Source organism: Diabrotica virgifera, chromosome 6, assembly GCF_917563875.1.
Source record: "Diabrotica virgifera virgifera chromosome 6, PGI_DIABVI_V3a".
Classification (NCBI taxonomy): domain Eukaryota; kingdom Metazoa; phylum Arthropoda; class Insecta; order Coleoptera; family Chrysomelidae; genus Diabrotica; species Diabrotica virgifera.
Window position 1 is genome coordinate 251,859,778 of NC_065448.1, and position 26,741 is coordinate 251,886,518.

General features: G+C 33.4%; 1 protein-coding gene across 1 annotated transcript in view; it reads left to right on the forward strand.

Moving 5' to 3' along the window:
• Window positions 1–26,741, forward strand: part of LOC114338381 (D-beta-hydroxybutyrate dehydrogenase, mitochondrial) — a 162,524-nt gene that overhangs the window by 63,168 nt on the left and 72,615 nt on the right. Inside the window, exon 3 of the mRNA XM_028288975.2 lies at window positions 16,858–17,181. Coding sequence (XP_028144776.1) covers window positions 16,858–17,181 — 324 coding nt within the window. The remainder of the gene's footprint in view (window positions 1–16,857; window positions 17,182–26,741) is intronic.

The following is a 26,741-nucleotide window of genomic DNA, read 5'->3' on the forward strand; positions in this document are numbered from 1 at the left end:
TGATCTCAACAGAGAAAACTAAATCGATAGTAATATCAGCGGAACCGAGACGATGTAAACGGGTCGTAAATAACAAAATAATAGAACAAGTGATGGAAACGGAATACTTGGGAATTAAACTGTCAAGTTACGGAAAAGTGGAAGAAGAAGTACAAAAACAAGTGAACATGGCGAACAGAGCAGCAAAATGTCTCAACAACACAATCTGGAGAAACAAATACCTCACAACGGAAACAAAAACCAGGATATATAAATCAACAATAACACCGATAATGACATACACAGCGAAAACAAGAGCAGATACGGCAGAAACACAAAGACTGCTGAAAACAGCAGAAATGAAAGTCTTACGACAAATAACAAACCAAATTCTAAGAGACAGTTTAAGAAGTGAGGAAATACGAGCCAGATGTGGTATAGAAGAAATTAAACATGGGGACCAAAAGAAGAAAAATAGAATGGAATCAACACATAGAAAGAATGACAGAAAATATAATAGTACGAATAGCAAGAGACAAATCGCCAAATGGAAGATCATTGGGACGACCGAGGAAAATATGGCCAGACAATGTCAATTGAGGCTAAAAATCGAAGTAAAACAGGCATTGAGCCTATTTATAAAGTAGGAAGAAGAAGCAAAAGAAAAGAAGAAGAAGAAGAAGAAGAAGAAGAAGAAGAAGAAGAAGAAGAAGAAGAAGATCAATCTTACAGAACAGTCGTAATACCTGTTCGGTCCAGATAAAGGACAGAACTGTCCTTTATAGTTATTCGCCTCGAATAACTGGTCTATCACTTACTGGTTGAAGCCAACAGGGTGGATCAGTTTCATGGTATGGGGCTAATCTCTCGATATGAACTACCTTGGGTTTAGTTTTAGTAGTTAGATCGTTTATTTTCTGCAGGACGATGTACGGGCCTTCACAGTTTCGTTGAAGTTTCGGACAAAGTCCTTTCTTACGTGTGGGATTGTATAACTATAATGGGTCACCTCTTTCGAAAGTTGTTTCGGTTGCATGCATGTCAAGTCTGGCCTTGGCTTTATCACTTTTAAGAGCAAATTCGTGGACTTTTTCTAATATTTCTGTTAGATTTTCAATGTACGTCACAGATAAATGTTCTTCTTAGCAGGGAGGCAATCTTCCAAAAACAAGATCTGGAGAAAGCTTCATTTCTCTTCCGGTTATCATCATCGATGGAGAATAACAGGTTGCTTCATGTTCGGAACTTCTGTAGGCTAACAGGAATAGAGAAATTCTTCTTCTTCTTCTTGTGCCACTCCTATCGGAGATTGGAAATCATCAAGGCTACCCTGACCTTGTTTACAGCTGACCTAAAAAGTTCATTAGTGGTGCAGCCAAACCACTCTCTCAAATTCCTCAACCATGACATTCTTTTATGGCCTGGATTCCATTTCTCTTCCGGTTATCATCATCGATGGAGAATAATAGGTTGCTTCATGTTCGGAACTTCTGTAGGCTAACAGGAATAGAGGAATTCTTCTTCTTCTTCTTGTGCCACTCCTATCGGAGATTGGAAATCATCAAGGCTACCCTGACCTTGTTTACAGCTGACCTAAAAAGTTCATTAGTGGTGCAGCCAAACCACTCTCTCAAATTCCGCAACCATGACATTCTTCTACGGCCTGGATTCCGTTTTCCTTCTATTTTTCCTTGCATTATATTTTGAAGTAATGTGTATTTATGATCTCTCATCAGGTGACCCAAATACTCGAGTTTTCTTCGTTTTATCGTTAACAAAATTTCTGGGTCTCGTCCTATCCTTCGTATTACTTCAAGATTTGTGATTCTTTCAACCCAACGTATCTTCAGCATTCGACAGTAGCACCACATCTCGAAACTTTTAATATTTTTTATGTTGTTCTGTTTGAGAGTCCAGGCCTCTACACCGTATAATAGCGTGTTAAATACGTAGCATCTTAGTATTCTTAATCGTAGAGGGATGCTTATATCTCTGTTGCAGAAGAATTTTCTCATCTTTATGAAGGTGGCCCTGGCAATTTCGATACGTCTTCTTATTTCATTGTTTTGGTCTCCAGTTTCGTTTATTAAAGTTCCCAAGTATTTGTAACTTAATACTTTTTCAATTTGATTGCCGTTTATACTAATATGTGCTGGTTGTGTCATGATTTTACTGAAGACCATATACTTGGTTTTTTTGATATTAATTTTTATGCCATAATTGTTGCAAGCAATATTTATGTTTGTAAGTAATCGTTGTAATTCTTCTACTGTTCTTGCTACTAGTACAGTGTCGTCCGCGTATCGAATATTATTTACAACCTCTCCATTGATTACGATTCCTTCATTTGCTTGCAAAAGGGCTTTCTGGCAGATGCTTTCACTATATACATTAAATAGCAGTGGTGACAAAATGCATCCTGTCGTACTCCTCTACGTATTTCTATTGCTTTTGATATCTCATTTTCTATTTTGATGTTAGCTTTCTCATTCCAATATAAGTTGAGAATTATTCGCAGATCTTTATTATCTATGTCTTTTCTTTCAAGAATGTCTCTTAGCCTATCGTGGCGTACTCTGTCAAACGCTTTTTCAAAATCGATAAAACATGCATGTACTTCTTGATTAACGTCTAGGCATCTTTTTGTAAGAACATTCAAACCGAAGAGGACTTCTCGAGTAAATAGTCCTTTTCTGAACCCCATATGTGTATTACTAATATCTGACTCCAACTTTTGATAAACTCGGTTGTGGATTATTTTTAGAAATATCTTTAGTATATGGCTCATTAAAGATATTGTTCGATGTTCTGAACATTCTTTTGGAATTAAAATATCCCAATCTTCTTGATAATCAGCGACAAACATTGACAGGTATTGGCAAATGGTTCTATGTTTTTCATTACGTCTGATTGTAGATGTAGAGGCGTAGTTCGAGTTTTCTTAATACCCAAGGTTTTCATTAATATTTGCCATAATTATGATTAAAAATTTCGTCCTTGATCAGAATGCAACTCTAAATGAACTCCATGTCTTGTTACGACGTGTGTTATTAATGCCTCTGCTACTGTAGCCTGCTTCTTGATTAGTATAGGATAGGGTGCAATTTCAGGCCATTTTGAAAAATAAGCCATTGCAACCAATAAGTACTTGTTACCTCTCTCTGTCGTCGGAAATGAACCGAAAATATCAACTGCAAGTCGTTCAAAAGGCTCTCCGGAAAGATATTGTACCATTTTACCTTTCTACCGTTACATAAATCCCATTTCTTACACCAATCTTCTACATCTCAGCGACAGAAAATCCAATAAAATTTGTCTCGAACTCTGGTCAGTGTTCTTTTGACTCCACAATGTCCTCCAGGCAGGATGTTCTTGCAGTACACTTTTAGTGTGTGATTTTGGCAGTACCACTTGTTGAAGTGTACGTACTCCATCGGGACTTTCCAACTTCCGATATAATAGGCCATTCGAAAGATATAGAGATTTCCATTGAGCACAGTACGCCTTTTAGTCTAGGCGCCAGAGGGGTCACCGTGTCATATTCAATTCTGATGGACAAACTCAACGGTTTCTTATGGATTTTTGGCTGCTGATTACGAATTTCGAGGGGGGATTTCGATCCAAGTGGTCAAAAAATTGTTATAAACAATCTAATTGTTTATATATTGTTTATAAGGCTCTGGCTCATAAACTAAAAGAGATAAAAAAATGTTTCAAATAAAATTTGTTCCTTAATAAAAAGCGAAGAAAAAACCGTTTACTAAACTTAAATCTAGCAATTAGAACTCAAAATATTGTAAAATTAGTGCACAATGCAAATTGCAAATTGCAAAATAAGTATTTTTCGATGCTTTATCCATCGCAACTCGGCTTCTACGCATGTAAATAAGTCTTAGAAGGTGTCGTTTTAAAGCTTAATTAACAGGCTTTCAAACAAAGTTTGTTAAATTACTTGATCTTCATTTGTTTTAAAGTTATACCCGTTTGAATTTACAATTTTCTTAAAAATATTGTACATTCATTTGTTTATAAGGGTTTCATGCAAATTTGAGCTATAAACATTTATACTTTAATGAACAATAATGATAGAAAAACTCAAAAGGAAGAATTTGAGGTTATGAAAATGTTCATAAGTTTATTTTTGGCCAAGATGTCGATATTTTAATGACGCGCGCTATGAGGCGCAAGACCGGCTCACCGCGTAAAGGTTCACGCGCTAACTTCTCGATGCAAATTATAATTTCTATGTATACGTACGTTATCTTCATTTTTCATTTTTAAAGATCCTAATAAAATTTTATCATATAATTCTTATAATTAAATCATCATACTGTACCTCGTGTCACCTTTCATTCTATTTACATTGTCTTCTATTTTTTGCACTAAATGAGAAAAAAACATTAAAAACTAATATTTCAGAAGTATAACTAAAAAGTAAGTTGATATTATTTATTAATACTATTTTTACAAACATTTTTTTCGTGCATCTGCAAATCTGCATAGAGATATACAAGGAATATCAGCTTTTTTACATCTGCATAAGTACTTAGCGAAATTTTAACAGTTACATGGTGGTACAAGTCTGTTCTTGTAGGTAGTAAAACTAAAACTTTTTGAGGCTTCAGAGTCTAATTATCTATATGATATCCATATAAAGTGGATCTAGTTCTTTTGCAGCATCATCAAGGCTCGTCAATTGTGTGTATGCCGCCACATCATAAATGCTCGTTTTATATGCAATGATGATGCTGCAAAAGAACTCGATCTATTTTTATATGGATATCACATATTGGCTCATTTTCATGCGTAGAAGCCGAGTTACGATCGATAAAGCGTCAAAGAATACACACTTACTTGACTGTGAGCCAATCTTGCGCCTCATAGCGCGCCATTAAAATATCGGCATCTTAGCTAAAAATAAGCTTACGAACGTTTTAAGCTCAAATTGTTCCTTTTGAGTTGTTTTATCATTATTGTTAATTAAAGTATAAATGTTTATAGCATAAGTTTGCTTGAAACCTTTATAAACAAATTAATGTACAATTTTTTTAAGAAAATTATAAATTCAAACGGGTATAACTTTAAAACAAATGAAGATCAAATAATGTAACAAACTTTTTTTGGAAGCCTCTTAATTAAGCTTTAAAAGGACACCTTAAAAGGCTCATTTGCATGCGTAGAAGCCGAGTTACGATCGGTTAAGCTTCGAAAAATACTTATTTTGCAATTTGCAATTTGCATTGTGCACTAATTTTACAATATCTTGAGTTCTAATTGTCGGATTTAAGTTTAGTGAACGGTTGTTTCCTTGTTTTTTATTAAGGAACAAATTTTATTTGAAAAAATTTTTTTATCTCTTTTAGTTTATGAGCCAGAGCCTTATAAACAATTTATAAACAATTAAATTGTTTATAACAACTTTTTGACCACTCGGATCGAAATCCCCCCTCGAAATTCGTAATCAGCAGCCCAAAATTCATAAGAAACCGTTGAGTTTGTCCATCAGAATTGAAAATGACACGGTGACCTCTATTTGGCGCCTAGACTATTTATAATTATACCATTTTTAAGCCAATCTCGTATAACTCTTAAGTCGTTATCTTTCTTTTTCGGGTTTTTTTAAAGAATTCTGATCATAATTTTTCCTGTTCAAGTGCGGTCATCCGCAGACTTACTTCCTAGGTTATATTATCTTTTTGTTCTTGCTGACACTGGCTTTGAACCTATATAATTTAAAGCATTTTGTAATTCTTGTAATTGTTTATTAAACACATGCTTCTCCTTCATCAATTTCTGACATTTGTATTCAAGATTGGACTATATAGTTTTTGCATCATTTCGAGTTACCTTATATGTACTCCTCTTGCAATATTGATTTCTTAACTTTTCTATTTACTTTTTACTAACCGCTAGTTGCTCCTTCAAATAAGTAACTTCAGTTTCCATAGTAGTTATATTTTTCCTTTCTGTGTTTTGAAAAAGTAAAATGGAAATATTGGTAAAACTATAACTAAAATCCAATATGTGAAAAATATACATCGAAGCGTTATAGCAGACATTATTTTCCAACTCCCAAATGCATATTCCTTATATCAATGAAAATCTTTTTCATTTTAAAGCTATTCTACCGAATAAAGGACAGTATCAAAAAAGTAAAAGCGAAATTGAATTTTCCGACAAAAAGAGCATCTTGAGAAAGTTCTTTCAATTTCTTTTTGATAACTCTAGTCGCGGTAAAAATTAGATTTTATTTAAACCTTCCAGCTTAAAGAAATATCGGCGAAATACTTATTATGTTAAAACTGGAATTTTTCCAAGTCGGATTAACTAAAGATATAATTACCAGAGAACGGTAGTTCTAGCCAGTGGCGCACATCCACACTCCCCTACACGCGACACTATATATACACGAAATTTTCGATTTTCTAAATCTGACCGAATTAAAAATTGGGCCAACTTCCATCTTAATGTTCAGGAAAAGACTCACCCATTCATAGGTCAACTATCCATTTTGGTCTACGGGTGTGGATTTTACGGCCCTTCCTATTTAGGGTCTGTTTTTCGTTCTCGTCCCCAAAACTCCCAAAAACTTCAAAAATTTAACTCCGACCTTTGTGGCTTCTGATAGTACTGATCATTACCTTTATAACGCATGTCTAATTTTGAAAATCGATTATACCATTCAAAAGTTACCGAGCTCAAAATTATGACTCAATTTTTATTTAAAAAAAGAATGTGTGTGTACTTTGTACGCACGTAAGAAGTTATACTTCTATTATATGATTATATGATTATAAACGAAATTAATATACTTTTTATTTATATTTTATTTAAATATTAAATTAATTTATACTTACTACTTCTCAAACATTTTTATTAAAACAGTGCCAAAAAACACATTAAAAATGTCACAAATGATTTCTGAACATTAATTGTCGGAAAAATTTTTAACTAAATACGTATTTTCTGAAAATAAAATTATATAATAAATATACTTACAATCATAAAATGTATAAAAAAAAATAAAAAAATAAAAGTTTCTATTGGGATTCGAACCAACTTACCACGCGGCTGGTATTTGCGTTGTATTGGGATTCACCCGCATTAAAACTTCGCCACAGAGACAGCTTGTCATTATGTGCGAAGATCGTCTAACTAAACAGATTAACCTTTTGACATTTTTAACTTATGTAAATCAAATTATTTTGATTTTGAATTGAAATGATTTAGAATTGAAAAAATACAACAAAACATAGAGTAAGAAAACAATATATTAGGTGAATATTGATAGAAATTTTGATGGTAATCAAATTATGTAAATAAAAGTATTACATACTACTTATGTATTTTGGTAGGTTCAAGGTAGGTATCGGAGCCCGTATAACGACTAATAAATTTCGCAATCACTTGCGTCGTGCAAAGTGGCTATGTTCAAATATCATAACAAAATTTGATCAACTATTTATAAAATACTTACCAGTGAAAGATTCTTTAGCTTTGAATAAGCGAGATCTGCGGCACTCATACTAGGCACAGTTTGATGAGCTTTCACATTGGCATGCAACAATCATCTCTTCTATGTAAATAAGTCCAAAAATATAATATGAAAACTATTTAAAAAGGCAGTATAACCATTAACTAACTTTTTGTTTGTTGTTTCTCTTCCTACAAATTTTAAAACGCAACAAGCATACATTATAACCAAACCATGCACAGTCCCACAGCTGTGCCACAGCTGCCATATTGGATAATTTTTGTCATGTCATTTGAACATCCAATCAGAACAAAGTTATAATGCGCATGCGCCCGGTCGCTAGGTTTTCCCATATAAAATTTCACCGTCATTACGCCCGTAAAGAAGTATAACTTCAAAAAGGGAAAATGTTTGTCGATATGTATGTATGTGGAAAAGTTAAACCGATATGAATTTTTTTCTGTGTTTGAAGAGGGGGTCAGGGCCGATTCAGAACCGATGTAGTTTGTGACTTTTGACTACCCATAAGCCAGCTATAGCACTTGGTAGGTACAAGACGGCATATTTTTGGGGGTATATATCTTCGGTTCAAGAAGAGACAGGAGAACCGTAAATACACCAAATCAATAGTAATGAGTTAAGCTTTCAAATGGTGTCTAACCCGCCAGAATCAGACATACAGACGGCTCAGTATAGCCGAAAAACTGAAAAACTAAACTTTGAAAATTTTGGTTTTTCCACAATTACTCAAAATTTTAACCTACGAATTGCGCCAATAACTGAGCGTTTGTATAAGGACTCTAGACGAATATAACGGTGTATACCTTATACCTAATTGTTTAAAAAGTAGTAAACTTTGTATCTAGGGCTTTTCGTTTTTTCTCATAATACGAAAGATGTCGCTAGATTGCGTCTCAAAAGGTGGAATCATTGTATCGCGATGGTTTCCCTTAAATAGGCAGATTGTTGATATTTCTTTCAGAGTTGTGACTGCATAGCTTCACTGAGGATGCATGAGGATGCTGAAATAGTTATATGGATATGGTGGTCCAACTCTAAATCAAATATAAACAAAAACTGCCTTTATCTCTTTCATACATTTAATTTATAAATAACTTTATAAAACTGTCCAAAATTTATACAGTGACATGAAATCTGCAGTAAAATTAGGAAACAAAATAACAGATTTGTTTACAGTCAACAAAAGTCTACGACAAGGATGTTGCATATCACCAAGTCTGTTTAATATTTATGTCGCCAAAGCCCTTACAATACGAAAATGCAGTGGAATGGGCATCCAAATCGACGACAACACCTGCATGTACACCCTTCAGTTTGCAGACGATCAATATGAACAAACGATAAAGAAAATTTGGAATATATGACTCGCAAATTGAAGGAAGAATACGAAAAATGGGGATTGCAGATGAATGTAGAAAAAACACAATATTTATGCCTAGGTGAGGATTCAACTGATATGATATTGGACAATAATCAGAAAATAACTAGCTGTGATAAATATAAATAAGTATTTGGGCATTAATTTCAACAAGGAAGGTACTGACGATGCAGAAATTAAGAGCAGAATAAATAAAGCAAGAACGATAATTAAATCATTGAACGGAGTTTTATGGAGTACCGAGATAGGGAAACAAAGAAAAATGCGAATATACAACACCATGATTAAGAGCACATTGGTATACGGATCCGAAACATGGAGAATAAAGGAACACCAAAAACGAAAAATAGAAGCTACTGAGATGGACGCCCTAAGAAGAGCAAGTAGAACATCGAGATTGGACCGGGTTAGAAATGAGGAAGTAAAGCGAAGAATGAATTTACAGGAAACGGTTGTAGAATGCATTGAGAAGAAACAATTAACGTGGTACGGGCATGTTCAGAGAATGGGGGAGGAAAGACTGCCAAAGAAAATTATGAAATGGATACCTACAGAAAACAGAAAAATAGGAAGGCCAAGAACGACATGGATACAGGGAGTAAGACGATCAATGAGTGTACGAGGATTAGAAGATGAAAACTGCAATGATAGAAGAGATATTGGCAACAAGGCATCGGACAACGTCGGAGGACGTTTTGAACCCGAATTTATATATATATATATATATATATATATATATATATATATATATATATATATATATATATATATATATATATACTTTATAAAACTCCTGATACAAGAATAAAAAACCGCTGAATGCCGTAAAAATGAGTGGCCCATACAATATTCCAGCTACAAAAATTCTGATATGAATATTACGTGGCGCTAAAATATATTTTCATTTTGATGCAAAACAAAATTCTAGTTATATTTTAAAAGATTTTTCCATAATGTTTGCTAAATTTGAAGTGTAAGCGCGCCACAAAAGAGTTTCAAAATTAAAACTGTATCAAAGTTACTCTTTTGTGGCGCGTTTTACTTCAAATTTAGCAAATATTATGGAAAAATCTTTTAAAATAAAACTAGAATTTTGTTTTGCATCAAAATGAAAATACATTTTCGCGCCACTTAATATTCATATCAGATCTTTTGTAGCTGGAATATTGTATGCGCCACTCATTTTTACGGCGTTTAGCGGTTTTTTATTCTTGTTTACTTTATAATATAGTTAACTAGAGCTCCCATCGTAATTGTTTGCAACAATTACGATGGGAAGTCAATTGACGTGGGTAATAGGAATAAAAAGAGGAGAATAACAGGGATACATACTGTCTCCAATACTCTATAACGTTTAATATTCATATATGTAATGAACCTGGTCCTATGAACCGTTTAACGTTAAGAACAGAATGTTGCAGAGATAGGGCTACGTATTTCTTATGGACGATAGAAGCGTCCCAATGCCATGGCAAGGCGATACCACGCCACGCCGATCATAAGTAAAATAGTTCCTATTAGTCTAGGCGCCAAATAGAGGTCACCGTGTCATTTTCAATTCTGATGGACAAACTCAACGGTTTCTTATGGATTTTGGGCTGCTTATTACGAATTTCGAGGGGGTATTTCGATCCGAGTGGTCAAAAAATTGTTATAAACAATTTAATTGTTTATAAATTGTTTACAAGGCTCTGGCTCATAAACTAAAAGAGATAAAAAAAAATTTTTCAAATAAAATTTGTTCCTTAATAAAAAGCGAAGAAAAAACCGTTTACTAAACTTAAATCTAGCAATTAGAACTCAAAATATTGTAAAATTAGTGCAAAATGCAAATTTCAAATTGCAAAATAAGTATTTTTCGAAGCTTTACCGATCGTAACTCGGCTTCTACGCATGCAAATGAGCCTTGTAAGGTGTCCTTTTAAAGCTTAATTAAGAGGCTTCCAAACAAAGTTTGTTAAATTATTTGATCTTCATTTGTTTTAAAGTTATACCCGTTTGAAGTTATAATTTTCTTAAAAAAATTGTACATTAATTTGTTTATAAAGGTTTCAAGCAAACTTGAGCTATAAACATTTATACTTTAATTAACAATAATGATAAAACAACTCAAAAGGAACAATTTGAGCTTACTAAAATGTTCGTAAGTTTATTTTTGGCTAAGATGTCGATATTTTAATGGCGCGCTATGAGGCGCAAGATTAGCTCACAGTCAAGTAAGTATGTATTCTTCGACGCTTTATCGATCGTAACTCGGCTTCTACGCATGAAAATGAGCCAATATGTGATATCCATATAAAAATGGATTGAGTTCTTTTGCAGCATCATCATTGCATATAAAACGAGCATTTATGATGTGGCGGCATACACACAATTGACGGGCCTTGATGATGCTGCAAAAGAACTCGATCCACTTTATATGGATATCATATTAGATAATTAGACTCTGAAGCCTCAAAAAGTTGTAGTTTTACTGCCTACAAGAACAGACTTGTACCACCATGTAACTGTTAAAATTTCGCTAAGAACTTATGCAGATGTAAAAAAGCTGATGTTCCCTGTATATCTCTATGCAGATTTGCAGATTCATGAAAAAAAAGTTTGTAAAAATAGTATTAATAAATAATATCAACTTACTTTTTAGTTATGCTTCTGAAATATTAGTTTTTAATGTTTTTTTCTCATTTAGTGCAAAAAATAGAAGACAATGTAAATAGAATGAAAGGTGATACGAGGTACAGTATGATGATTTAATTATAAGAATTATATGATAAAATTTTATTAGGATCTTCAAAAATGAAAAATGAAGATAACGTATGTATACATAGAAATTATAATTTGCATCGAGAAGTTAGCGCGTGAACCTTTACGCGGTGAGCCGATCTTGCGCCTCATAACGCGCGCCATTAAAATATCAACACCTTGGCCAAAAATAAATTTATGAACATTTTCATAACCTCAAATTATTCCTTTTGAGTTTTTCTATCATTATTGTTCATTAAAGTATAAATGTTTATAGCTCAAATTTGCTTGAAACCCTTATAAACAAATGAATGTACAATATTTTTAAGAAAATTGTAACTTCAAACGGGTATAACTTTAAAATAAATGAAGATCAAGTAATTTAGCAAACTTTGTTTGGAAGCCTGTTAATTAAGCTTTAAAACGACACCTTCTAAGACTTATTTGTATGCGTAGAAGCCGAGTTACCATCGATAAAGCTTCGAAAAATACTTATTTTGCAATTTGCAATTTGCATTGTTCACTAATTTTACAATATCTTGAGTTTTAATTGTTAGATTTAAAAACGGTCTTTTCTTTGTTTTTTATTAAGGAACAAATTTTATTTGAAACATTTTTTTTATCTCTTTTAGTTTATGAGCCAGAGCCTTATAAACAATTTATAAACAATTAAATTGTTCATAACAATTTTTTGACCACTCGGATCGAAATCCACCCTCGAAATTCGTAATCAGCAGCTAAAAATCCATAAGAAACCGTTGAGTTTGTCCATCAGAATTGAATATGACACGGTGACCCCTCTGGCGCCTAGACTATATTCTAACGTATCCATTAATTTTAATTTTATTTTACTTTAATTTACTTTAATTATCTTACAACTGGCAATGCAGGAATTTATTTGAAACAGTGACAAATTAGATCGGAAACATTAGGTTTCCGAATGTTTACGGATCTCTCCAATAAGTGTAAATATGATTACTAGTGTCTCTGTTAGTATCACTCGCTATTTTTGTATATTTCCGTTTCAGTTAAGAAAAAAATGGAAATAAAGAGAGGAGTCAGGCAAGGTAGCATACTATCACTGCTAATGTTTAACGCTTATTCTGAAGAGATAATGCGAGAAAATCTGGAAGATGAAACAGTCGGCATAAGAGTAAATGTAGTCTTAGTTAACAACATCGGATATGCAGATGATACAGTAATAATGGCCGATAGTTTACATGACCTGGAAAGACTCATGAGCAAAATGGTAAGGTGTAATAGGGAGTACGGGCCCTCTCTCTCAATATCAAAAAGACAAAGTTTATGAAAATTAGTAAAAGCAACCATAATAATAACGAAATCTTGATAGTAGAGGGCCAGCAGATCGAAAGAGTAAAAAAGTACACTTACCTAGGAACACTTATAACAGAAAATAATGACTACACTGCAGAAATCAAAGTCAGAATCGGAAAAGCACGTTCTAATTTTATGAAAATGAAATAGGTCCTATGTAGCACAGATTCAACAATAGCTCTTAAAGTAAGCCTAACAAAATGTTACGTACACAGTGTACTATAATATGGAGTGGAATCATGGACGTTAAATGTAGAGACAATGATACTACTTAACGCCTTTAAAATGTGGACTTATAGAAGAATTATGAGGATTTCCTGGGTAGATAGAGTCACGAACAATAAAGTACTGAGAAAAATAGGTAAAGAGAAGGAAGTTGAACTTACAATTAAAGAAAGAAAACTACAGTATCTCGGACATGTGATGCGGGGCGAAAAGTATCGCATCCTGCGACTCATAATGTAAGAAAAGATAGAGGGAAGAAGAAGTATCGGAAGAAGACAAATTTCATGACTGAAAAACCTGAGAGAATGGTTTGGATGCACTATTTAGAGCTACTGTCTCAAAAATTAAAATAGATATGATGATTTCCAACATCTGAATAAAAACAATTTTCAGTTCAATACACTGATTGGAACTGATTTCATGTTCCTCGTTTCTCTTCTTAAATACACTCTCGGAAGCCATCACTCCTTGGTTCCATCAGAGAGGTGGCAATTAGTGGGAGTGCGTTGATATCAATGCGCGTCCGGTTCTCTTCTGACGAGCTGTTGGATGCCAGGTGGAAGCCTACGGCTCCACGGGCGAGAAATTGACGCTATCTTCCGCGGAACGGAATAGGAATAGCCGAACTGAACCGACTACGCACAAGTCCTGTAGTCGGTACAGTTCGGCTATTCCTATTCCGTTCCGCGGAACCTTAAGTTCGTTTTACGGCTACTGCTAGCGTCAATTTCTCGCCCGTGGAGCCGTTCGCGAAGGATATCGTTACAACTCACCATACAGTTTTCCCGTATCTATATGCTTTTCCTTATCAGATTGTTAAACTTCTTGATTTTATGCGGGTCTATTATGTCAATTAATAAATACTAATTAAAGATGTAAAATGTTAAGTTGACATTTTATAATAACTACCCAAACTAATTACAGTTGTAGTTTGAATAGAACTTGTTTTTCAAGTTAAAATAATTACTTGAAACCTTTTATAATATTGTAGGTGGTTGGTGTTTCATATAGCTAAAACAAGTTTTCTATCTACATAAATTTCTATTATATAAAATTGCATTCAGAATTTAAATAAGCTACTCGTTTTAATTAAAACATACATACTACAATGATCAAGAAAACAACGCGACGAAAACTCATAATCATATGAAGTGATAACTAATTCAAAAGCCGTATACAAGTGTTAAAACAAATACATAATTAATTTATTTCAATATTGTATAAAACAATAAAACAGTTAGAAAAAACATAAAGAAAACCAAGAGAAAAAAACATGAGGCAAAGATTGAAAGCCGGCAGAACAAAATCCAGCAGAACAAAAATATGAAATGCTTAAAACAACGACTCTGTAAAACACAGATAAATGAAATGATAAACAGCGAAGGAACAACCATTAATGATATAAAACAAATAATAAAATTGACACAAGAATACTATACGCACCTATACAGAACAAGACAAAAACCACAGCAAGAAATTCTTAAACAATTAAACACAAAAATAAAGAATATAAACTCTGACTTACAACCAAAAATAAGTAAAACAAAAATCACTAACATATTCTAAAGCACTAACATATTCTTTTCACACCTTTTTTTGCATTGATATAACTATATACATAACTTGAAATATTTAGCAACTAACGCCATGCTGTCTGTGTGCGCATGCGCGCAGAATAATAAAAATTCACTCCCAATCGCGCCTAAAGAAGTATAACTTAAAAAAGGGCGAAAATCACTCCACTAGGAGTGTTGATGTCATGATGATGATACTGTAACGTGAGAGTTCTCATATCGCTGTCCCGGTGGAACATTGACGTAACTGCAAATTTATAGAAAATGAGTTTATGTCGTCGCTGTGTCCAAACTTGGTTATCCCATTCGGCAGATCACTGTCAGACGTGTTGTTCAACTTTTAGCCACCAGGGGACAGATGCGTCATAGTTGAAAAATCAGCCGACCTCGGAGAAACAATGACATAATATACAGTTGTGCTTCGATAAGTCGAGTGTGTGCTTAGATTAGATTAGACGGTGCTACATTGACGCAATTGTATTTTATGTGATTGAAACCTTGACGTAACTGTATTTTGTGTCATTTTTCATCTGAATTTCTCTTTATTGTGGGGCAACATTGACGTAAGTGCATTTTATGTAAGTTCTATTTTTATATTATTAGATTTAAATGCATGATAAATGTTCCAGTGAACACTATCATACTTCCACTACTGAGGTATCATCATCATCAGAAGAAGAAGAAGAAGTAGAAGAAGAAGAAGAAGCAGACATAAATATACACCAAGATCCCCAAACATCAATACTTGGTAATGCTAAAAAACAGGAGCACCTTTAACGGTTAAAGAAATGGATTTCACCGAGTTTGACGATGTAAAAGCGCTGTACAATGAAATGGACTGGATGTTAACTTAATGATAACTGAAGTAATGTTACTTTAAATCTTAAAAGGGAAAGATTACTTCCTGTATAAAGAAAGTTATAAACAACCAACGTGGACAAAAATTGATGTTTGTCAAAAAAGAAAGAGTCTGAGTTCGTCCGAATAGTTTTCACCAAAATGCCAGCTACGTAAGGCTTACTCTTTAAAAATTCCTTTAGGTGATCAAAAACTAAAAGATTTGAAATAATTGCTTTCAAAACAGATACCTAATTCCTGGATTTTTTAAAGCCTTTTACGATTCAATTTTTTGTTGATATTATTTTTGTAATTTCAATTTTATTTTTAAGTTCCTTTTTATTAAAAATGTTTGCTTTTACTACAATTTTCAATTTGTTTAATAAACTTTTTCAATGACTTTTTGTCCTTATTTCCACGCCACCTTTCAGAACTAGCTAGATAACCAAAAATTTTACAAAATGAGTATGTCTGTGGAAAATTTTTAGATTATTATATGAAAATTTAGAATTGAGTTTTAAAGATATTATCTTTCAAACTAAATTCTAAATTTTTCTTTCTAAAACTAAATTCTAAATTCTTAATTTTTCATCCCTTTTGATCCCCAATTGCAATTACGTCATTGTTGCCACAAAATGACTGTGGCAACAATGACGTAATTGCAATTGGGGATCAAATTTAGGGATGTAAAATTAAGAATTAATTTCGAATGTGTAGTAGAGTTACAGTATATCACGGTGGCCAAGTATAACTGCAATACTAATCCAGTATCTCCATTATGCTTCATTGCATGAGGTATTAAGTAAAATAATTTTATATTTTTGGCTCTCCTGAAAAGTTACACTTTTGTAGTTGCGTCATTGTTCCACCGGGACAGCGATATATTGTTATATGGGACCATTTTCTCTAATTACTAGTATTCCTTCTCGTGTAACTAATGTCTTGTATTTTTGTTTATTTATTTGCTGTTTTCTTTTAATTTATTTTCTTTCAATCACCCTATTTTAGTGTATTCAGAATGGTTTCTAAAATCCCAATAGAACATGGTATATAAAGATACCTGTTGTTCGTGGTGATATAGAGTTCGGCGTTTCTCTATCTTATTAGGTACTAGCAAAAAATTATATAAGGAAGTAAAGTAGATAATGATATGTGAATTTCAAATTATCAATTCTTAGTATTAGAAACCGATAAACAATATAGATTGTATTTATTTGGCACAAACAAATATGTAAATAAATGCTCTTCCCCTGTGTATCGATCAGCATTTCATTTTGTCTTTTTTTCTGCAGGTGACAGCAGCGGGCAAAGCCGTCCTCATTACCGGATGCGATTCCAGGATAGGGAGCGCCCTCGCCAGGCAGCTAGACGAACAAGGATTCACCGTGTTTGCAGGATTCCAGAACGCCGCAGGAAGCTCCGCGGCAGAGGAGTTGAAGGAAGTTTGTTCTGCGAGACTGCATGTTTTGCAGTTGGACGTGTCCTCGGAAACTCAAATTTTAGCGGCATCTTTGTATGCCGTTGAGCATCTGCCAGATGGCGCTCCTGGTTTGTGGGCTGTTGTACATGCTCAATCATGGGTGGCGTTAGGAGAAATTGAATGGATTCCACCTCAGGTACATTTAATGTAGATTATTTTATTAGGTCTATTAGTAGATAGTTTGTTTTTTAATTATTTATCTTTATATTTTAACGAAATTTTAGTAGCACTAAGCACTATAAAAAAATATGAGTATTTCCTGGTATGCAGGATGTTTCACATAGATCGCAAATAAAACTACTTTTATGCCTGAAAGAAATTTAGTACTTACTCTTATATTTTCAGCGGTATTACCGGAAGTTGATAATACCATTAATAAGTGATGGATTCGACTGTTACTTGATGGAAGATCATTTTATCTAATAATAAAACACTTAAAATTTTGTTTTCAATACATCCATAAAATTTATTACAAATTAATGTCACTGCAGCTGTTTCAGCTGAGTGCTTTTCTCAAAAGTAATATATTTTACTGTGTCTATACTTTAACCGAATAAGATAAGGAGTGGGAAGCTGTTTGTCTCAAGTTGGTGATTCGGAATTATATCTGTAGTTTTTAATTTATTAATTTCCATAGATTATAGATATAGGTTAAGCCTTTATTTTGAATATGGAGAATTTTAAACTGGTAATTAAAAGATTGATTATGATCTAAAAGTTGAGACAACAACGATACAAAAACGAGTGACATGTCATCCATACTGCAACCACAGCAACTAGACTGCAACGACCAACATCTGTAGATCTGGTGGAGTACAGCCTTTAGGACCCCAGAACCCGTTGCAGAACCAGCAGCAGTACCATTCAACATCAAGAAGTTACCATCAGATACCAAAAGCCATAAGTATAATCTACAAATTGTTAGTTTTTGGCAAGAATTTGAATATATTTGTTAATGCAATTTTACAAGTCATATTTTTATTATATCTTTATCGAACAAAAAACATGATTATTTAAAAATACTTGGTGTGTTTGCTTTTATTCCAAACTTTCATAGTTCATTTCTAAGAATAAGACAAGACGAACACACACCTTGAGAGACTGAGCTAAGCTGAGGGTGTAGCAATGGCTATCTTAGATGATTGAGGTAATATTTTCGAATATTATTTCAATTAGCTGGGATAGTCCAACGCTTATTTCGTTACACAAGTGCGTACTTAGAATTTCTTTTTCTATTATTGAAAGCCCTTTTGTGTTCTGCTATACGTTTGTTACAGGATCTGTCAGTTTGACCGATGTGAGTTTTTGGACAGTCCCACATGTCGGTTCTGTATACATCACTCCGTAATTGCTTTTTCTTTTGCCTCTTATTATTCTTAATGTACCGGGTGGACCAAAAGTCAGTTAACGCTATCAAAAATAGTCACGCGCAGGTTTGAGGCGTCTATAAGAAAAAAAAAAGTTTGCTTTGTGAAGAGCTTTGCAAATAATCCACAGTTACAAGGTATTCGATATTTGCAGCAAGACGGTGCACCGCCTTATTACGGATTAAAAGTTCGTGAGTTTCTAAATGACCAGTTCAGTGATTGGACAGGGAGAAGAGACACAATTGAATGGCCCACGCGTTCGCCACACTTGACGCCCTGTGATTTTGCCTTGTGGGGAGTACTTAAAGATAAATTTTTTGCCAATTTGAAGTTCTCCGTGCCAACTTAGAAGTCTGTAGAAAGACTTGTTTCACTGTGTAAAAGCGTTGCCAAAAATGAATTGATGATGGTGGTCTACATTTTGGACATAAAATATAAAGCATGCACTTCTGTGTACCTATTTATTTACAATAAACGATAAACTTTTTTTTACTTTGTTAATTTTGCTTTTATTAATATAAAAACGGTTAACTGACTTTTGGTCCACCCGGTATATAAGCAAATTTTTGCGTCACAAACCCTGTTCTGCATTGCCAAGCAACCGTTATAAAAAAAGTCTGCCTGAATCCGACAAAATTGTAGTAGAATAAATATTCGACAAATCAGTCTCGTTATTTTACATTTCAATTCAAGAAAAGTTCTTAACCAGCATACAGTCCATTAAAATTGAACTAGTTTCTTACAAACGGTTCGGCGTACACCATATATCGTTTTTACGAATAATGGAACGGTACATAGAAACAGGTAATCACTCTAGGCATCCAGGACAAGGTCAACATCGTGTAACAACCTGTTCAAGACCGTTTTTTACGACTTACGTTAAGATAAATATTTGTGGAACCAAAAGCTTACAATCCCAACTTAAAGATGTTCATAATGTCCAAATCAGCTGTGGTACTGTTCGCCAACGTCTCAAGGAAAGTAATTTGGTCAATCGTTAACCTGCCAGAGTGCAGCTTTGACCTTAGCTAATCTCAGAGCGCGTTTAGAATTGATTAACTACTACTAAGGTAACCACTTGAGGACACTTTGACCTTTGACCCCTGACGACATGCCTTGACACACAAATAAACGTCAAAACATGACAGGGTAGGAGCTGAATATTTTTGGTCCGAGGGAATAGGAAAACTTTGTGTGTTGAATTTTGAAATTAGTTTTTAAATAAAAAAAAATATTCTAATGTGAGCTGATATGTGAAATTAAACATAAAATTAGAAACAAAGATGTAACATTTATTTGGGCAAAAAGTCACAGTGGGATAAAAGCTGATTAGCATAGTGTGCTGTTTATAGATGAGAGTAGATGTTGAATAACGGCACCATCAATGCTCACCGATAAATAGTTGGCTTTCTTTACGGACGTTGTGCCATTTGCCCCTTATATTGGGTAAAATTTTGTTGTAATCTACGATAATGCACGGCAGCACGTTGCAATTGCAAATCTAGTGCAAAATTATCTAGAGGAAGATTGAAACGACGTTATGGGATGACCAGTGAATAGTGCCTATCTCAATCCTATAGAGAATGTTTGAGACTTGCTTGGTAGACGTCTGCGGAATCCTCATAGTCAACCAAACAATCTGCAGGAACTGGAACAACGGATGGTCCATATTTGAAATGAACTGGATGAGAACATCACTGGTGAGAACTGGAGAAAAGCAAATCTGTTTGTTTTATAGGTCTGGATCCCGCGTATGAAATAAAGTTGATTAATAGCAAGCTAAAAATTTGTTAATAGCTTAAGGGTGTCTAGTCGGACAAACTTTGATATATGGGAACACTGGAACAGGGGAAGTTTTAAATATGGAACAGGTTAACAATTTGGAACGGTCAGACCACGAAAACGTCACATGTATTTTGTCCGACAGAACTTCCAATTGATTTGTTACCCTTTCATTAAACTCTCGTGCATGCAAAAATCAGGCTGCTATTTATCACTAAATGGGCATTATATTGAGTGGAACACGTAGAACATGAACAGAAATTATGACAGGTGATAAATAGCAGTCTGATTTTTGCATGAGAGTTTAATGAAAGGGTAACAAATCAATTGGAAGTTCTGTCGGACAAAATACATGTGACGTTTTCGTGGTTTGACCGTTCCAAATTTTTAACCTGTTCCACAATTAAAACTTCCCCTGTTCCAGTGTTCCCATATATCAAAGTTTGTCCGACTAGACACCCTTAAGCTATTAACAAATTTTCAGCTTGCTATTAATCAACTTTGTGTTTATATGCGGGATCCAGACCTATTACAATATAAAGTACAGTAAAACCTCGATAACTCTGATTAATCGGTACCACAGCCGATCCGGGTTATCGAAAATCCGGGTTAGCTGAAGAATATGGTAAAAATGAAAAAAACACGGTATACTTACAAATAAACTCCGTTATAATTGAAATACGACTGTACTAAACACAATACGGTCACAATCGGAACGATGTTATGTTATTTAAGAACAGTGTAGACTAAGACCATTGTTTAAAAAAGAATTTTTTAAATAGCCTTTTAGTCTTTTTTAAACAATGCTAAGACAGTTTGAAATAAATAAAGGAATAACAGGTGCCTGTTGTTTCCGATAATCCCAGACAATGAACGTCACTTTGCCGCCGCGCCGGGGAGTCATTTTTACAATCGTATAGTTCAAATTACACAAATACACATTATCTCTCAAACATTATATTACATACATTTTTATTGTTGAAAGGTTTGTCTGATGAAAATCGGTCCGGGTTAGCCGGACTTCTGGATTATCGGGGCCGACTTATCGGGGTTCCACTGTAATATGAAATAAAATGCCTTTCATTTAAGTTAATATTTTCATGTTATATTATTATGATGAGTTTGAAAGTGGTGCATTTTCAATTTTTTTTAAGAAAACAAATCTCTTTAACAAAATAATGGTTAGTAGATAAATAGTAAAGTTAATTTACCTTCAAATACACTGCGCGTCAGAGAAAACGGGCACCCCAAAAAATAAGTCATTTTTGATGTCTCGTATCTCCTAAACCTGTTATCCGATTGAAGTATTTTTTTAGTATGTTATAGCCTTATTTTTTAGCAATATTGCTGTAATAATATTGTTGCCAAACAGGTAAATTTACATTGTATACCGGGTGTACGAATCAAACTGTGTTTTTTCTCTCAAAGTTCGCAACACATTGTGGAACATTCTAGCATTTATAAACTACTGAAATTAAAACCCTACTATAGCCTCAGGTTTTCTTAACATTCTGTTTTTTGACTCGTTCGCTTATGTCGGAGCATAAAAAAGTTAGGTATTTTAACAACTAGCCATGTTCTTCAGCAGTACAGGGTGTTTCTAAATATAGGCGACAAACAAATGATTCGTTTACTTTAAAACCGGTTGAGATATGCAAATGAAATTTGGTAGGTTTTAAGAGATAGTTATTGGGCATTTTTTGACATGCAACTAAGAATTTTATATTCACCATTGGAGCGTATACGGGTAATATGACCGATCATATTACCCGTATGCACGCCAATGGTGAATAGAATAGAATAGAAATATGCTTTATTGTCATGAAAAATTGTACAATTTTATCGAAAAAGCTTATAAAAAGTCAAGAAAACAAAACAATAACAATTCAATTTACTAAAATTACATAAATCGTCAATATATTTACAATAATAATGGTAGGGGAGCCCAAGCGGGGATTTTTGCAGTTACTCGAGCGCGTCAGATTATTATATGGGGAGAAACCTGGTACCCTGCAGATGTACCTCTACCATATATTGGCTCTTAACACAGGGGAGTTCGTTAAGGGGGGCCCGAAAATAAAAATCTATCGTTAAAAAAATTCCAAATTGTCAGATTAAGATAAGGTAAGTTAAGTACGTGCAAAAGAGTATATATTTCAAAAATCTGACGATTTGAGCCGGGCGTAAGGTAATGGGTGAGTCCCAAAGTTTCACAAAAAAAAAGCGAATATTTCGCGAAATGAATGACAGATCAAAAAACTAAAAAATATGTGCTCAATATTTTTTTAAAATCTTTCGAATGGTACCAAAAACGACATCCCACAGAGAGGGGTGGGGGTAAGTTTAATATTTTAAATACGAATTCCGCGATATTTTGCGAAATGAACATCAGATCGAAAAACTGCAAGATACACTTATTCAATATTTTTGAAAAATCTATCGAATGGCACCAAACTCGACCCCCCATGGAGGTGGGGTGGGGGGTTACTTCAAAATCTTAAATAGGAGCCCCCATTTTTTATTACAGATTTGTATTGCTTACGTAAAAATAGGTAACTTTTATTCGAAACATTTTTTCGAATTATGGATAGATAACGATATAATCGGAAAAAACGATTGTTGGAAATGGAAAATTAAATTAAAAAATGGCAAGCGCCCACTAAAATGGAAAACTTTACTTAACTTTTTTTGGTTTTAGGACCTACTCTTCACAACCCAATAGGTCCCCATAACGCTCGAGTGACTGCACATTTAGCATACTTTGCTCCCCTACCATAACAATAATAATGCAGTTAAACAGAAGTAATCAATTGCAAAATTTAAGTAAATTGCAAATGCATAGTCTACCTAGTAATTAATAAGTTTAAAAGTTAAGCTGCTGCATATGACACCCAAATATAGACAAAAAAAATGATAATAAAAATACTACTTGTGCAAAGGTTACTGTAATTTCTTAGTTATTGATTAAGAAAATCTTCTACTGAATAATATGGTCTTTCAGATAGGTGGTCAGTTTACGGAATTTGGGGAAAGATGCTGCAGATTTAAGTTGTAGAGGGAGATGATTGTAAAGTTTTTTTGCGGAATATAATATAGATTTATTTACTAACTCAGAGGACGGGGTCGGCATATAGACGTCAAACGTAGAATTTCTCGTGAAGTAGTCATGATTAGGTCTTGGTGGAAAGACATGTAGATGTTTACGAATTAAGCAAACAGTTTCTAAAATATACAAAGATGGAAGGGTTAAAATTCTGTGATCTTTGAAGTAACTTCTGCAATGTGTTGTTCTTCTGAGGCCAAACAGATATCTAATTGCTCTTTTTTGTAATTTGAAAATAACATCGAATTGGGCAGCTGTACCAGAACCCCAAAAAGGAAGACCATAACGAAGATGTGACTCGAACAAAGAAAAATATGTTATTTTGGAAGATGCTAAATTGAGTTCATTCGAAACAGATCTTATAGCATAGCAAGCTGAGGATAGTTTCTTCCTTAACAAATCGATATGGTGGGACCATTTAAGGTTGCTGTCTAAAAAAATACCAAGAAATTTTACAGAATCAACGGTACTGATCTGGCTGTTATTAAGAGGTAAGGGTTGAAGGACTCCTTTATAAGACAATGCTACTGTTTTATCTACGTTAAACGAGAGTAAATTAGAGTCAGACCAGGTTTTTATTGTAAGTAGATCAGAAGTTATAGTAGCATAAAGAGTTACAATATTTGAGTTGCTCCAAGTGATACTGGTATCATCAGCAAAAAGAAAGACTTTTCCATCGATTTTTAAACTAGTGATGTCATTAATAAAGATAAGAAAAAGTAGGGGACCCAATACTGAACCTTGAGGTGCCCCACATACAATGTTTTTGAGACTAGAGTCTGTATCATTTGCTCTAACCAGTTGTTTCCTATCATCCAAGTAAGATTGGAAGCAATCTAAATATAGTTGAAATTCAGTGAATATAAAATTCTTAATTGTGCGTCAAAGAATGTGAAATAACTACTTTTTAAAACCCACCAAATTTCACTTGCATATCTCAACCAGTATTAGAGCAACAAATAAATCGTCAGTTTCCTCGGAAACGAAGCAATTATTTAAAGCAGAATTGCCCCTTAAAGTTTGTCGCTCTTAGTTAGAAACACCCTGTATTAATGAAGAACATTGCTAGTTGTTATAGTACTTAACTTTTTTATTATCCAACATAAGCGAATGAATCAAAAAACAGAATGTTAAGAAAACCTGAGGCTATAGTTTAGTTTTAATTTCAGTATTTTATAAATGCTAGAATATTCCACAGGGTGTTGCGAACTTTGAGAAAAAAACACAGTTTGATTCGTACATCCAGTATACAATGAAAATTTACCCATTCAGCAAAGATATTATTACTAGTCCAAGCTGTGGGTGAAAAATAGGTCGATTTCAGGATATAATTCAGGAATTTTTGAAACCTATCAGGTGTTGTAAAGGACGATGCCAGGAATAACTTATACTAAAATGTGACCAAAAATTTTGTGCGGTTTTTTATTTATGACGATTTTCATTTGTTAAATTTGCAATTTTTAAAGATTTTTAATTTTGCAGCGTAGGATATTCATTTTAGAGAAAAAGTTTTAAATAGAAAATTGTAGTAAATTAAAAAACCTACAATTTGAGCTATTTCATGTTTAATTTCGTTAACACGTTATTGCAAAACAGCCTGCGAAAAGTCCAAAATGGCCGTTTTTTGCAATTGCCTTATTTATTGTAAAAATAACTTTTATGTATTTTTTAAGGACCCGCAAAAAGGTCAAAGGCTATAACTTTTTGAAAAAAAAATCGTACAGAGTTAATCCAAGATCCACTCTCCTTCTAAAGACTTATATTTTCATATTCTGATGTAAATACATGCGTATAACATTTTTCAACCTCTTATTTCGGGTTTGAAAATAAGGGGGCAAATTTTTTTTTCTTAAATCGTAGTGACTTTATTTATAACAATTAAGAAATTATTTCACAGTGATTGACTAAAGAAAGACTGATATGATCTTAAAATAAAAATTATTTTGACCGAAAGTTACATTTAATTATTAAAAATGATTTTTAAAATGTAGTGGAGATTTATTTTTCCTTTCGACTGTGATTTATTGTGTCGGTTGCCCTTAGCAACGGCTAGCAACTTATAATACATTGAATCACGGTTTTCGCTTTAAATTTTAAAGCACCGCTTGGATTGACATGAAATTTGGCAAACATATAGATAATATGTTAAAGAATAAAAATGATATTGGGCCTCTGTGTGCTTTTCTCCTAGGGGTGAGTTTCACCCCTTATAAGGGGTGCAAAAACATATGTTCAAAATAAGTTCGGAAATGGATAAAACGTCTAATTCTAAGCACCTTTTGTTCTATAGCATTTTTTCACCAAGTTAATACCTTTCGAGTTATTTTCGAGTAAATACCTTCATTTTTCAACAACAAAAAAGACACGTTTTTGGGCGGTTTTTGACAAATAACTCAAAAAGTAAGTATTTTACTGAAAAAAAGAGTTTTAACAAAAACATAGCAAATTAAAAATTGAAAAAAAAATGGTGTACGCGTGAAATCCCTAGGCCCAGTAGAAACAAAGTTCTAGCTAATGAAAAAGAGGTTCATATCCGTCAAATTTCAAAGTGAATTATTTCAACGTAAAATTACCGAAAAATCATGCACATTTTGGAGAAAAATCATTACAACTTTTTTAAAGTGTTTAAAAAAATATGTATATCTGTTTTAAAAAAAAAGTTTATAGCATCAAAAGTAAGCAAGTTGCGCTGAAAATAAAGTTGATCTCTTTTTTTTTGGTCAAAAAACTCGGGAAAGTCACCCCCTAATTAGCATCAAAAATGAAATTAATCAATTTTACTTCAATGTTGTTTTACTCGTGTATGTGTCGTTTATGTCTGTAAGTTAAGTGCTTATTTTTGAAGGGGCAGTAGGTAAAAAGACTTGAACTAGTCAATAATCACGAGTGTATGCAAATTTAGAACAGCCATATCTTAACAAATTTTTGCCTTCCAAAAAAAAGCAAAAAATCCAAAATATTCATAACAGCAAAAACTAATTTTTTTTTACTCTTTGTGATTTTTGGTCACATTAATAAATTTTAAGTTATTTAGAAAAAAACATTTTTTTTTTTAATTAGAAATTAAAACAGATTTACTTTAAAACCAATTTTTTTAAATAAGCCCTTTGAACCGATGATATTTACAGATCATATAAATAATACATGAGCAAAATAACTTGTGAAGCGGTAATGATTAATTTGGTTTAAGATGCTAATTGGGGGTTGACTTTCGAGTTTGTTTACAAAAAAGAAGAGATCAACTTTATTTTCAGAGTAACTTGCTTACTTTTGATGCTATAAACATTTTTTAAAAACAGATATACATATTTTTTTAAATACTTTAAAAAATGATTTTTCTCCAAAAAGTGCATGATTTTTTTATTATTTCACGTTGAAATAATTCACTTTGAAATTTGACGGATATGAACCTATTTTTCATTAGGTAGAACTTTGTTTATACTA